The following is a 12,475-nucleotide window of genomic DNA, read 5'->3' on the forward strand; positions in this document are numbered from 1 at the left end:
AGGAGGGGAAGACACTCTATGAGATGGATTGATTCAGTGACTGGGGTAATCGGGTTGGGTGTGTCAGAGGCAGTGCGGTTGGTGCAGGATAGAGCAGAGTTTAGGGCTGTTGTGCATAGGGTCGCTATGAGTCGAAAACAACTCGATGGCACATAACAACATAGAAAGCATAGTGTTAGATATGCTTGTATGTATATGTGCGTGTGTTAAGTGCTGTAGAGTTGCAGATGACCCATGGCGACTCTATGAACCAAAGTCCTGAGCACAAAATTTTCATCTTTTCTCCAAGTTCATATAAGTTGCTTATAAATTAAAAAAATGGGAAATCTTCTAGAACATGATTTTTCAGCTTTGGGATACCCACTGGAGCATCAGCTATGAGTAGGTTCCAACTAACAGCTATTGTTGTTGTTGTTTAGTGCCGTCGAGTCACAGGCGACTCATAGCGACCCTATGAAGGAGAGTCCTCGATGCTTGGGTGCCTTTCATCCTCTCTCCAAGTTCATAGCGTTTCCGGAGGCAAGCTATTATGGAAGTGGATGTCATTCCTCCTTCCACGCTTGCTTAATTGGGGAGCTCCACCCCACTCTCAGTCCACATTGGGAAGCCAACCATTAAGGCATTTGACACATCCGTGTCACAGTGTTCAGCCTCACCGCAACCACAAGTGACCGCGGGACGGCAACTTGTACACCAGGGCTATACGACCTAGAGGAATGTCTATAAGTTTTATTTTTTTTTTTATGCTCACATAAGCTTTAAAGAAAGAGCTCCTGGATTATGAGTGGGTTTCACCCCTTGTAAGGTGTACATTCAAAGAGAAGAGTCATCCTCAGTAAGGATTAAAGCTGGGAGAATTTAAATAATGAGTTGTTCATCCTAACTGAGGGGAGAGCAACAGGAATATAGAGAGTCAAGTTAGGGTAAATAATGAAAATGCATTTTATGGCTAGACAGTGAATGGAGGTTGACTAGAAGGCTAGGTGTGTATTTTTTCAGAAATCTTTGGGTGATAGAGATGGTTAATCATTCAACTGCTAAACTGAAGTTTGGTGGTTGAGAGGCAGCTCAGCAAAGACTCCTGGTGATATATTTCTGAAAGATCAACCATGGAAGCCCAGTTCCAACCACACACAGGAAGTTGTTCTGAGTTCGGATTGACTAAGTGGTAATTGGCTTGGCTTTCTGGCTTTGGATCTTGTTAATGTGAATAACAGCGAGTCACTGGTAGACTTCAAACTGGCAAAAAAGGATACTGAATCACAATTAATTCTAATATACAAGGAGAATACAAAAATAGAAATGCTACGGGGGAAAATTCCAAGAGGATGTGGTGGTCAATTAGTTAAGAGAAGCCTGAGAATGTACTGAGTGATGCCAGGGCATTAAATGGACATGTTTTCATCTTTAATCCTGAAACAAGGAGATGCAGTTAATCTACACTTTATTATTAGCCCATCACCAGTGTTCTTAGGCCTTTTCAATAAAATTACTCATTCACTCACTCAGTCCCTGCTGTAGAGCTGTCAAGTCACTTTTGGCTTACAAAGACCTCTGTTTGGATTTCTGAGACAGTTCATCTTATCAGGAGGAAACTGCCTATATTTTTCCAGAGAAGATGTTGGTGGGTTTGAATCACAGGAGGTGTCCAGCATTTAGGTTAGCACTAAAGGTTATGCCACCAGAATTCCTTTCTACATCTTTACTACTTGATCAAGGGGAGTTTTAGCCCATGGTGATTTTCAAGCTTCCTCTTTATTGTGTAAGGAATAGACTTGTGTCCCCTCTCTTAGAAAGGTTAGATGCATAAAATGGCATCCTTAATGCTTTGGTTAGATTGCAACATGTATCTAAAAGGTTAAAGTTCCTTTAAGAAAAATCTCCCCAATTCCAAAAGTAAAGCTCGGAAGTAAATAAAAGAATACAAGGATAATGGAATAAAAAAATCATAGGATAAAAGTGGGAAGAGCGTGGAGTTTGGAAAATATCATAAAGAAAAATGTATATGCATAGTTGAATAGAAATCTAAGCTTCTCTGTAATCCTTCACTCAAAGCACAATAAAATGTTTTCTAAAAATTTCTTCCTAAATTTGATGATTAAAGGGTAATTAGAAAGGATCAACTAACCATGAGAAATTTGAATTAGCTATACATGACATTCTGAAATTACTTTAGGAAACTCAATTAACTTCATTCTGGAGAGCACTTTTTCAAGCGCTAAACATGATGATCTTAATGCTTTTAGAACCCTTTGATTCTCTTTGTTCAAACAAGATCGGGCTGGGCAATATCCTGTGCTGCATGAGTCCCGTACCTGTACTGTCTTCATACACCACTGTCACTGTTTTCCAGTTGTAGTAGAGGACCAGATCCAAGATTGCCCTGCTGATAGCTGCGTAGTCAGGATAGAGGTTGATGTAAAACAAGTCTTTATTGTCCACTGAGGGGTGTTTCCAGCGGGTCTGGATATGTGGAACTTCGAGGGCATTGCAAATCGATTGAACAGCACTGACAGAGGAGCTATGGGAAGGTCCAAAGAGAGCAGCCACACCGAGAGCCAACTGGTCACACGCTGACGTCCAGGAAGAAAGAGTGGGTGGAGAGGAAGGAGAAAGATAGAGATCAGTACACTTATTTTTTTCCCCCTCTAACAATTAATTTTAGTCATCATTGAAAACTTTTATTCCTCTCCCCATCTGTATGCTAATGAAATATACGAGGTCTGATTTCCACTATTCCTGAAATGCTTAACTACTGATAGATATAAATGTAAAACTGATCAGCAATACATCATAAGGCCAACTCCCTGCAAATAAAAATGAGTCACTGGTCTCGCTTCATTACTTTTAATCAGATGGAGTCTAAATCCCTTGCTTTGTGTAGTCTTACCCAGAAGCATTCAGAGCTACTCCAAGCCATTTGCCAAATCAGCATCATTTGAACTATGTCTTGTCATATGTCAGGGTGGCTATGGAGATATTAATGTATTCTCAGAGTTCAGGAGAAAGATTGTAAAGTGGGTTAGCTTCTGTCTTTCCAAAATTCAAAAAACAGCTCCAGGTTATTGAAATACTGCTAATGAATGTTCATAAGTGGCACTGATACCCAATTAATTTCAAAATAATGAAAATAGAGTTGCTTGAAGGGATCTTAGGAGACATTGGGTTCAACTCACTCATTTTACAGTTGTTGAAATGAATCATGATCACTGAACAGTAGTATATATGAACCAGAGCCCAGTGACTCCTGCCCTTTTTCAACCTCAGCCAACATTTATCTTAACAAAATTAAGTGGGTATGTATGTAAATGAATTTGTAACATTTATAGTACGTACTTTTCCCTCATGATTTATTGCCTCTGTAACCTCACTGGAGGGTCAGCTCCAAGTTAGTTCTGATTTGATGACACACAAAACAACAACAACAAGAGCATGCACACTCACTGAAGAAACTTTTCATATTTAAAGTATACAGAGAAAAAAGTCTCATAATTCCATTTTAAGGTAAAATATTATAAAATTATCTGTTCCCCTTTATAAAAGAATAGCAATATTGTATAAAAATAATTTGATAAATTACATTCTTCATTTAATATAATACCATACTCTTTCCCCCCCCCAAAAACATTATAAAGTCTTCAAAAGCGTATGGTAAGTATCCATAGAATGGTTCATCCTGTCATAATTTATGTAACTATTCCAATGATATTGAACATTTAATTTGCTGGGCAATCTCTTCTCATGAAATTTATTGCTTCTGAAAACCCACTGGAGGGTCAACTATAGATTAGCTCTGACTCGACAGCACACAACAACATAAATAATAATACAACATTATTAATTTCCTCTACCCTGTATTTTTTTTTCGGAGTCTTTGATGCCTTTCTTAAAGCACTTTCTTGGGGTTTAAATTGCCATCTATAATTAAAGGATATTGATATTTTTAAGTATCTTGAAGCAAACTCCCAAATTCTTTCCAGAAAAGTTGACATACTTTCCTTTCCCAACCAAATAGGGTGTGGATATCTAGAAGGCATTCGATATAAATTTATTCACATTTAGGGAGCTCTGGTGGTCTAGCAGGAAGAAGCTGCACTGTAATCCATAAAACGTGTGTTTGGAAGCCACCAGAATAACTAATATCTCCATATTCACTCTTCAGGAGTGCGATTAACTGCTTCTGAAAACTTGCTGGAGGGTCAGCTATTGGTCACTTCTGAATCAACGGTACATAACAACGACAAAAATAGTATATACATTTTAAAATTCACAATTTTTAAATACTATTTTAAAGACATTTATCTTTGTGGAGAGGTATTTGAGTATCTGAATGAATTAAATAGCATCTACTTTCACTGACAATATTATGTTAATTTTTATGATATTTCAATTCTACTAGTGAAACTAAGTATAGAAAAGATATGATTTTGTAAAAATGAAATAATAATATGTTGCTATCCATAGTATCAAGGGGACTGTAAATGTTGACAATCATTTACAAGAAAAACTTCTTGATCCTATGTTGAATGACTATACGAACTATAACAATGTAGATATAGTTTGTTACATTAGTACTTAGAAGTACATTGTATTTTTCTTCAGGAATTCATATTTTGGCTGTATTTTCATTGGTTGTCAAGAAAAAAAAATGACAACATAAGTGTATATAACTGCTGTTTTATTCAAGCATGAGCAATGGATTGCGATTCCTGCTAATATTTAGCTCTGGGATGCTAATACTACTTGACAGAAAATCAATCCTTTTAAGTTCTGTTTGGCAGTGAATTATAAGCTTTTTGAGAAGCTTTTAGGGTGTTTAGTTTACAAGTAAGGCAAGACTTTCAAGTCATAAGAACACTTTAAAATCTTATGTGGATTTAAGTATCATTGTGTGTGTGTGTATATGTGCATGTGTGTATGTATGTCCACATGAGGGAAAGACAGGGTGGGGAGAGAGAGAGGAGAGAGAGGGACAGTACAAGATCTAATCCACAGAAATAATGCATGTGAAAATGCTTTGAAATGTTAAAGTGTTATATTGTAAATACAAGGGGCTTTTGGGTTTTTGGGGTTTTGGGAGTTGTTTTTTTTTTTCATAGACAACTCTGACCTATACAATTGGTCTAATTCCATTCATTTTAAAAAACAAAATACTTTCATACTAAGTTCATTTCATAAAGAAAAAAAATATTTGCTTACTTTCCGTCTGTGCTCCTAGGAAAAGAAGTTTTACATTTGTTTAGGAAGGGCAATAGTATTCTTGCAGAAGGGTGCATTAGGTGAACATGTCCTCCAATGTAATTAGGATAATTATACACAGAAGCAACCATGTTTAGTTACTTGGAAATCACCATAAAAAAATGTCCACAGGATTTAGTTTTTGATGTGCTTTTAATTCCCAAGTTACTCCTCTGTGAGGTAATGAGATCTCAAAATCCTCTACCATTGAGTTGATTCTGACTTGTAGCAGCCTAAAAGGGCACAGCAGAACTGCCCCATGGGGTTTCCAAGGCTGTAAATATTTTTGGGCTGCCTTATGTTTCTCCCAAAAAGCATTCCATGAATTTGGATAGCTGACCTTTTGGTTAGCAATTGAGTACCTCAGCTATTGTGCCCCCTAGGCTCCCTCTTATTCTAAGGTGTGAAGAACCTTTGTTTCCACACAAAGAAATGCTTGTACCTAGAGGCTCTATAAAACCCCTATTTGTGGTCAAGCTACAACTACAACATAAGTGCTTTGCATCAAAGTCCTTAGAAGTCTCTGGGAGAGATCTACATATAAATTCCACAATTCCAATTCGTATTCCCATAAGAGAAGCCTTGCAGCCTCCATATGAATTAGAACAGCTTTTAGGCACTTAACCTTTGTGCAGGAGAAAAAGAAAAAAAAAAAAAAACAACAAAAACCAAACAACCCAAAACCCCAAAACCAAAACAAATGCAGAGAATGGTTTCACAAATTTAATCTTCCCATTTCCATGATCTTGAAGAAAGAAATTATTTTTAAAAAAAGTTTAGAAGATGTTATTTAAGCTCAGTAGTTTACAATCTGTTAAAATTCAGCGTGTGAGTTATGTGCGTCAGGGGCATTTCCACATACTAGGTGGATATGACCTTGCACAGAGTTTTATTTGACTGCACTGTACAATTTCATGGTGGTATCTCAGCTTCAGGAAAGAAAAACAGATCAAGCTTGACATTTTCCATTCACAGCTGAACCATTTAATCATAGAGTGGAGGGCACTGAAGGGTAAGCTAATCAGAAAAGCCTAGAAAACAGTGCTGGGCAACATCCATTATGTGAGTTCAGATCGCACTGGTCAGTGACACTGAGGACTGAGGTTTCCTGAAACCCATTTGCGCATACAGGCACACTCTGAAAAAGGGCAAGTAGTGAAAAGGTGACTTGTAGAGTAGAAATATCACCCAAAGAAGCTTTTAAAAGTGTGAAAATAGTTACCTCTCCGTGAGGCTTCAAAACTATCAAAAAGGTTAATTCTCTGGATGTCATAGGTTAATGTGGTGTTAGGCATCAGGGTTCGGTTTCTGTTAATGTTGGTGACTGCAAACTTGAAAGCTAATTCTTCAACATTAACAGGCTCATTTTCCACAGTTTCAAAAATCCCTCCTGCAGAAGTGAAAAAGATGCATGAAAAGCATTAGTGACATTATCCACATGCATTTTCAAAATCATTATTTATAAAGACTATTGACTAGACAAACTACAAATCTCAAATCATAAATATAGGGAAAGTCAGAGCAGATCCCAAAACCCGTGTTGAAAGTGAAGTATCTCCGTCGGGTCACATGAAGAGAAATAGATTTAACTGCAGCCATGTGCTTATGATTTCAAATCCAATGCTGGATTATATAAACTTTTCAAATAGCAAAAGTGCTCTAAATATTAAGTACCATGTGAAGTGTAACTCCGAAGACAGTGAAAGGAGATCTTCAAAATGGACTGGGATCACACTGCACTGGAAATGAATAAAATTTGAGCTGTATTCTAATAACCCATCACGATCACGTAAATTCTGATGTATAGTGACCCTATGGCACAGAGTAGAACTGCTCCACATGGTTTTCAAAGGTTTGGGGTTTTTTTACTTATTTTATTAGTGTGTGTGTGTGTGTGCCGTCAAATCAGATCTGACTGGTACAGGAGAAGATTGGCCCTCTTTCTCCAGCAGAGCATCTGATGGATTAGAATCTTGTACCTCTGGGATTGCAGTGTAGCTTCTTGCCATTAGACCACCAGAGCTCCCTTAAGTTGGAATCTTTATCAATGCAGACTGCCATGTCTTTATCCCTCAGAGCAGATGGTGGGTTCCAATAGCTGACCTTTCAGTTAGTAGTGGTTTTTGGTTTTGTTTGTTTGTTTTAACAGCCATCTGTGTCCTGGTAGGACCACACTTATTAAAATGAAGTACTTTGAATAGGGATGATAAAAAGAGAATTGATGCCTTTGAACTGTGGTGCTGGAGAAGAGTGTTGAATATACATGGACTGCTAGGAGAACAAGCAGGTTTGTCCTGGAGAAGGTGAAGCCAGAATGCTCCTTGGAGTCAAGGATTCTGAAGCTTTGTCTGACATACTTTGGGCATGTTGCAAGAAGGGACTGGTTCTTGGAGAGGGACATCATGTTTGGCAGAGTGGAGGGGCGGCACAAGAGAGGAAGACCTTAGATGTGATGGATTGATTCTGTGAGTGGAGTGGTGGGAATGAATGTGTTTGAGACAGCGAGGTTGACACAGGATAGAACAGCGTTTAGGGCTCTTGTACATAGGGTGGCTATGAGTCGTAAACGGCCCGATGGCACATAACAACATTCAGAAAAAAATGTAAACTCTAAAGGGATCCTATGGTTGGTGAGTGGGGCAACCTGGAAGACAGAGACACATAAGTTTTTGAAAACAAAACCATCTCTTTTATGCATGGTGACTCTGCAATCTGGGTCGTAGTCTTACTCATTGCTATTGAGTTGGAATTGACTCATAACTGACCCTTTAGTAGGCTGTAAGTTGCATTGTAGGAGATTACCTAGCTTTCTCCGGAGAAGCTGCTGGTGAATTGGAACCACCAAAGGAGTAAGGTCTTTGTGTAGCAGTACAACTCCCTGTGGACTACACCACCAGAAGTTCCTTGCCTTCCAAAGTGTAAGGGCGGACAGAGGCTTTTTCTTTTTTTCTTTTTTTCTACTCCCAAAGTACATTTGCAAACTATCTCCGGAGAAATATTAATCAACTGAGCAAGATGTCTTGTCTTGATAACACGGAATCTTACTGCAAATAGCAATATCAGAGGTCAATAAGGAGTTGCACTGTCAACTCAAAGACATGATGGAATTCGAATCGATGAGCTGCTTCACAAGGGGAAGATGAGCAATCTCTTTGTGATGTTCACTGCCTCTGAAAACCATCTGGAGGGTCAGGTATGAGTTGGTTCAGACTTGACAGTACCTGACAACTAGAAGATTGGTCTTCACAGGACTCAGATCTGACATTGCTGGAGACATTAATGACTGACAAAAAACTTAAACACTTAACTGCTCATACTGATGCTCTTGAAAGTTACAGGATTATCAATATGCACAGAGCATTCAGTAGAAGAACTCTTAACTGGCTTCCACTTAACTTTCTCGCTCTTTGACCAATAGTCCTCATTTCCTTTCATAATGACTTACTAACAGATGCCTATGAAATGCTGAGTACTTAGAGCTAGTAGATAGCTCTTCTCTGCTCCCACATTGAACTGCTCCTTACCAAAGACCAGGCAGTCTTTTCTTGCATTCAACCTTGTTAACACCAGGTTGCTTTTCAAATGTTTTAAGTTCTCTATTTTTTCAAAATAAAAAAGGAAAAAAAATATAGAGAGATAGAAATCTGAAACTGAAAAAGTTACAAGTATTGCATCATTGTGCATTTTTTGTCTTATTCAAAGAAATAACCTTGCTTTTATAGTTTAAAGCAATATTTAAACATTTAAACAAGCATATAAAAACATTTGTATGTATACACACATGTAATTGTAATTGATGTTGCAGTTTCTTGGTAAACTCACTTTCGCTGTTAAATAATCAACTGCTGTGTCAGATGCACTTAAGCTATGCTATAGTATTTTCAATTGCTTCGTTTGCATGTAAGTATTGGCAAATGGATAAATAAGACTTAAAGAAAAAACAATGCCTTACAATTTTGTTGGCAGAATGGTGAGTGAACATACCATGAACTCTGCCAAAAGAAAAAGTAAGTCTCAGAAGAAGTGCAACCAGGGTGCACCTTCCTTAAAAGCAATGACGATGAACTTTCATCTCTATACTACTGGCCTGTTATCAGCATGGGCCCGTCCCTGGAGACAGGCATCATACCTGAAAAAGTAGAATGCCAGCAAAAGAGAGGAATAGCCTCAATGAGAAGGGTTGGCACAGTGACTGCAACAATGGACTTAAGCGCAGTGCTGACTGTGAGGGTGGCATGAGATAGGGCAAGGTTTCATTCTATTATGCATAGGGTCACTGTGAATAGAAGTCAACTTGAGGGCACTTAACAATATGTCAGATAGCAAAAGCTAAGATTTATACTGATCTATTTTAACTTCTTTTGATAGTGCTTTTGATTTTGACAAGAGAGATTTGTAGACCATTTTTCTGTCTTCTGAGAAATCATTGTTGAAAACAATTATGTGATTAGATTAACATTTTAAAGATAAGAATCCATACTAGAAATTTCTTCTGAAATCATCAATAGGAAAAACTTAGCTCAACCATGCGACTCTTGCTCAGCAGAGGCGCTAGAGGTAAGATGGTTTTCTGCCCAATCAAGCTGACTCAACAATTGCAATAGTTCTTACTTAAGGTCAGAGAACTGCTTTGTGACAGAACCACATAGAAATTATTAGCCACTCTTTGTTCCCACCCACATAGTGAGAACCCTTACATGGAGAGACTGTATCTTATTCAAAATTATCATCTTAAAATGTTCATATTGCAACAGATCTAGAGAAAAAGTTAATCATTTATCCAGACGTGAATGCAATTATTCAAGATAAAGTCATCATTTGGAAGGAAGAGACATAGAGGCAGAAGTTCTGAATGTTGAACTTTGATTTGCTTACTTAGTTTTTGAAAAGGAATTTTATCTACCAAAAAGAAAAATTTGTATGAAAAAGCCCTTCCAAATATGTTGTTGTTGTTGGTAAGTACTGTCGAGTTAAAGGCAACACATAGTGACCATAAGAATGAAAGAGCAGGACACTTGTAAAACTTTAATCCTTTCTCTAGGTTCATAGGGTTTACAGAGGCAAGCTATTTTGAAAGTGGATGCCACTTCTGCCTCCAAGCTTGTTTTAATTGGGGAGCTCTACCAAATACTGTCCACCATGAGTAACCATTGTCACATTTGACACATCAGTGTTCGGCGTCACAGCAACCACAAGTTGCCTCTGTACAGCAAGTGGACAGACCAAGGCTATATGACCTAGAAGAATGTTTGACCAAAAACAATTTTTAAAAGGCTATTTTTATGGTTAAAAAACCTCATTGCTAAGTAGTTATATTCTGGCTCATACTGACCCTGTAGGAAAAGTAGAATTGCCCATCAGAATTTTCAAAGCCATAGTCTTTACAGAAGCTGACTGCCACATGTTTCTCCTAAGGAGTGGTTGATGGGTTTGAACTGATTTGGGACCTTCAAATCTTTCAGCTGCTACACAGAAGAACGAAGAACAATCTCCTTCTATGTGATTTATTGCCTCTGAAAAATTCTCTGGAGAATTAGCTACTAGTCTGTTCTAACTCAACAGTATGTAACAGCAAATATAACTCTTCAGTTAGAAAGAAAAACATTTAATCATTTTGCCTTTAGGGTTCCTTCACTTTCATTTCTAAGGTGTTCTTGTTAGGCGCCATTCAGGTGACTAGGGCTCATAGTGACTCTATGAACGTTGCCCTGTTCTGCGGCATTCTCATGATCTCTGAGGTGATCGAGCCCATGTTTTTAGTCCCTGCCACACCTTGTTGAGGGTCTGCTCTTTCTCTGACCTTTCATTTTTACCAGCATGATGGCTTTTATTGGTTTGGTGTTTTGTTTTTTTTTTTTTCTTTTTTTCTTTTTCCTTAGGGCTGGCCTCTTCTGACAACATACTCAAAGTATATGAGATGAAGTTTCATTATCCTTGCCTCTAATGAGATATTATTTCTGTTCAAAGTCATAAAGATTTATCTGTAATAAAGCAGAACTTTAAAATCAAAGTCTGATAGCCCAGTCATTTTTTTTCCCACTTCATCAACTTATTTCTGACATTTTTCATCTCTAAATGTGGGTGATAATGCTCCCTTGCTTACCTTAGAGAGTTATTCTTTAAAATAAATGCAGTAATGTAGTGAAAATGCCCTAAAATGCTATCATTTCCCCAGCATTACATTGTATTATCCTTACGTGTGAATAAAGAGGACAAAAAGAAGAATTTGCATCCCTTTGTAGACAGTTGAGCTTTTACATAAACTCAAAGCACTTGGGCTTCAGTGAGCTCTAATTATTTTCAGAATGTGCTTAGGCACTGTGTATGTGAGCTTTGTTTCATCATTTGAGGACCAATTTTCCTTCATTCCTTTACTAACTAGTATTATGACTGCTGTCATGAGTTCCATAAACCATCAGACTCTTCTCTCTCTTTAGAGAGAACTTTTGGCAAATACCAAAAACCTACAAGCCAGTGAGGTACAAGTATTTCCAGATAGACAATATTCAATATATGATGAGCTACACTTAAAATTATCTGGTTTGTTCCTTTTATTGTGATTTGAGTGAAAGTTTACAAACCATATTAGTTTTTCATTCAATAATTTATATACATTTTGTTTTATAACCGTAATTATAATTAATGTAATACATAAAACACATGTATTACAGCATTGTTTACAATAGCAAGGAGATACAAACAATCCATATTGTTTTTAACAGCCTCTAAATGTTTTCACTACTATTAGAGACAAAGAATTGTTTTTCTTCAAGAGATAGTATAGAGAATATACCTATTCTCTATATAATAGAATGTAACCCTCTGACCCTTCATCTCAGTGACTGATTAGACAAACTATGATACATTTACAAAATGGAGTAGTATACAGCACTCTACAACAAAAATAGTGGAAACTCTGGTGCTGTAGTCCATGGGGAATTGTATGCAAAGGCAGGGTTTCTCTGACAGTTCAAATCCTTCAGCAGCTCCAAGGGAGGAAGATGACCGATCTCCTTCAGTGCAATTTATAGTGTCAGAAAACTTGCTGGAGGGCCAGCTATGAGTTGGTTCTGACTTGACAGCAAGAAGCTGTGTTTTGGGGATTTGTTTTAATTTTCTAGAATTGATTTTTTAATATATATACAATTGTCTTGACAAAGATGTCACATGTAGATTGCTTTACGAAATAGAAATTTATACCCTAACAGTATGGGAGGCTGTTGTTGTTGTTGTTGTT

At 37.5% G+C, this 12,475-nt stretch overlaps 1 protein-coding gene across 4 annotated transcripts in view; it reads right to left on the reverse strand.

Moving 5' to 3' along the window:
- The window catches only part of GRIK1 (glutamate receptor, ionotropic, kainate 1), a 775,818-nt gene that overhangs the window by 281,502 nt on the left and 481,841 nt on the right, over window positions 1–12,475 (reverse strand). For all 4 annotated transcript variants that reach the window (XM_006899417.1, XM_006899415.1, XM_006899414.1 and 1 more), the window contains exons 2-3: window positions 6,461–6,628; window positions 2,316–2,573 (exon numbers count right to left, since the gene is read on the reverse strand). In XM_006899417.1, coding sequence (XP_006899479.1) covers window positions 2,316–2,573; window positions 6,461–6,628 — 426 coding nt within the window. The remainder of the gene's footprint in view (window positions 1–2,315; window positions 2,574–6,460; window positions 6,629–12,475) is intronic.

This window comes from Elephantulus edwardii, unplaced genomic scaffold (assembly GCF_000299155.1).
Source record: "Elephantulus edwardii isolate Elephantulus edwardi_28Jun2011 unplaced genomic scaffold, EleEdw1.0 scaffold00256, whole genome shotgun sequence".
Lineage (NCBI taxonomy): Eukaryota > Metazoa > Chordata > Mammalia > Macroscelidea > Macroscelididae > Elephantulus > Elephantulus edwardii.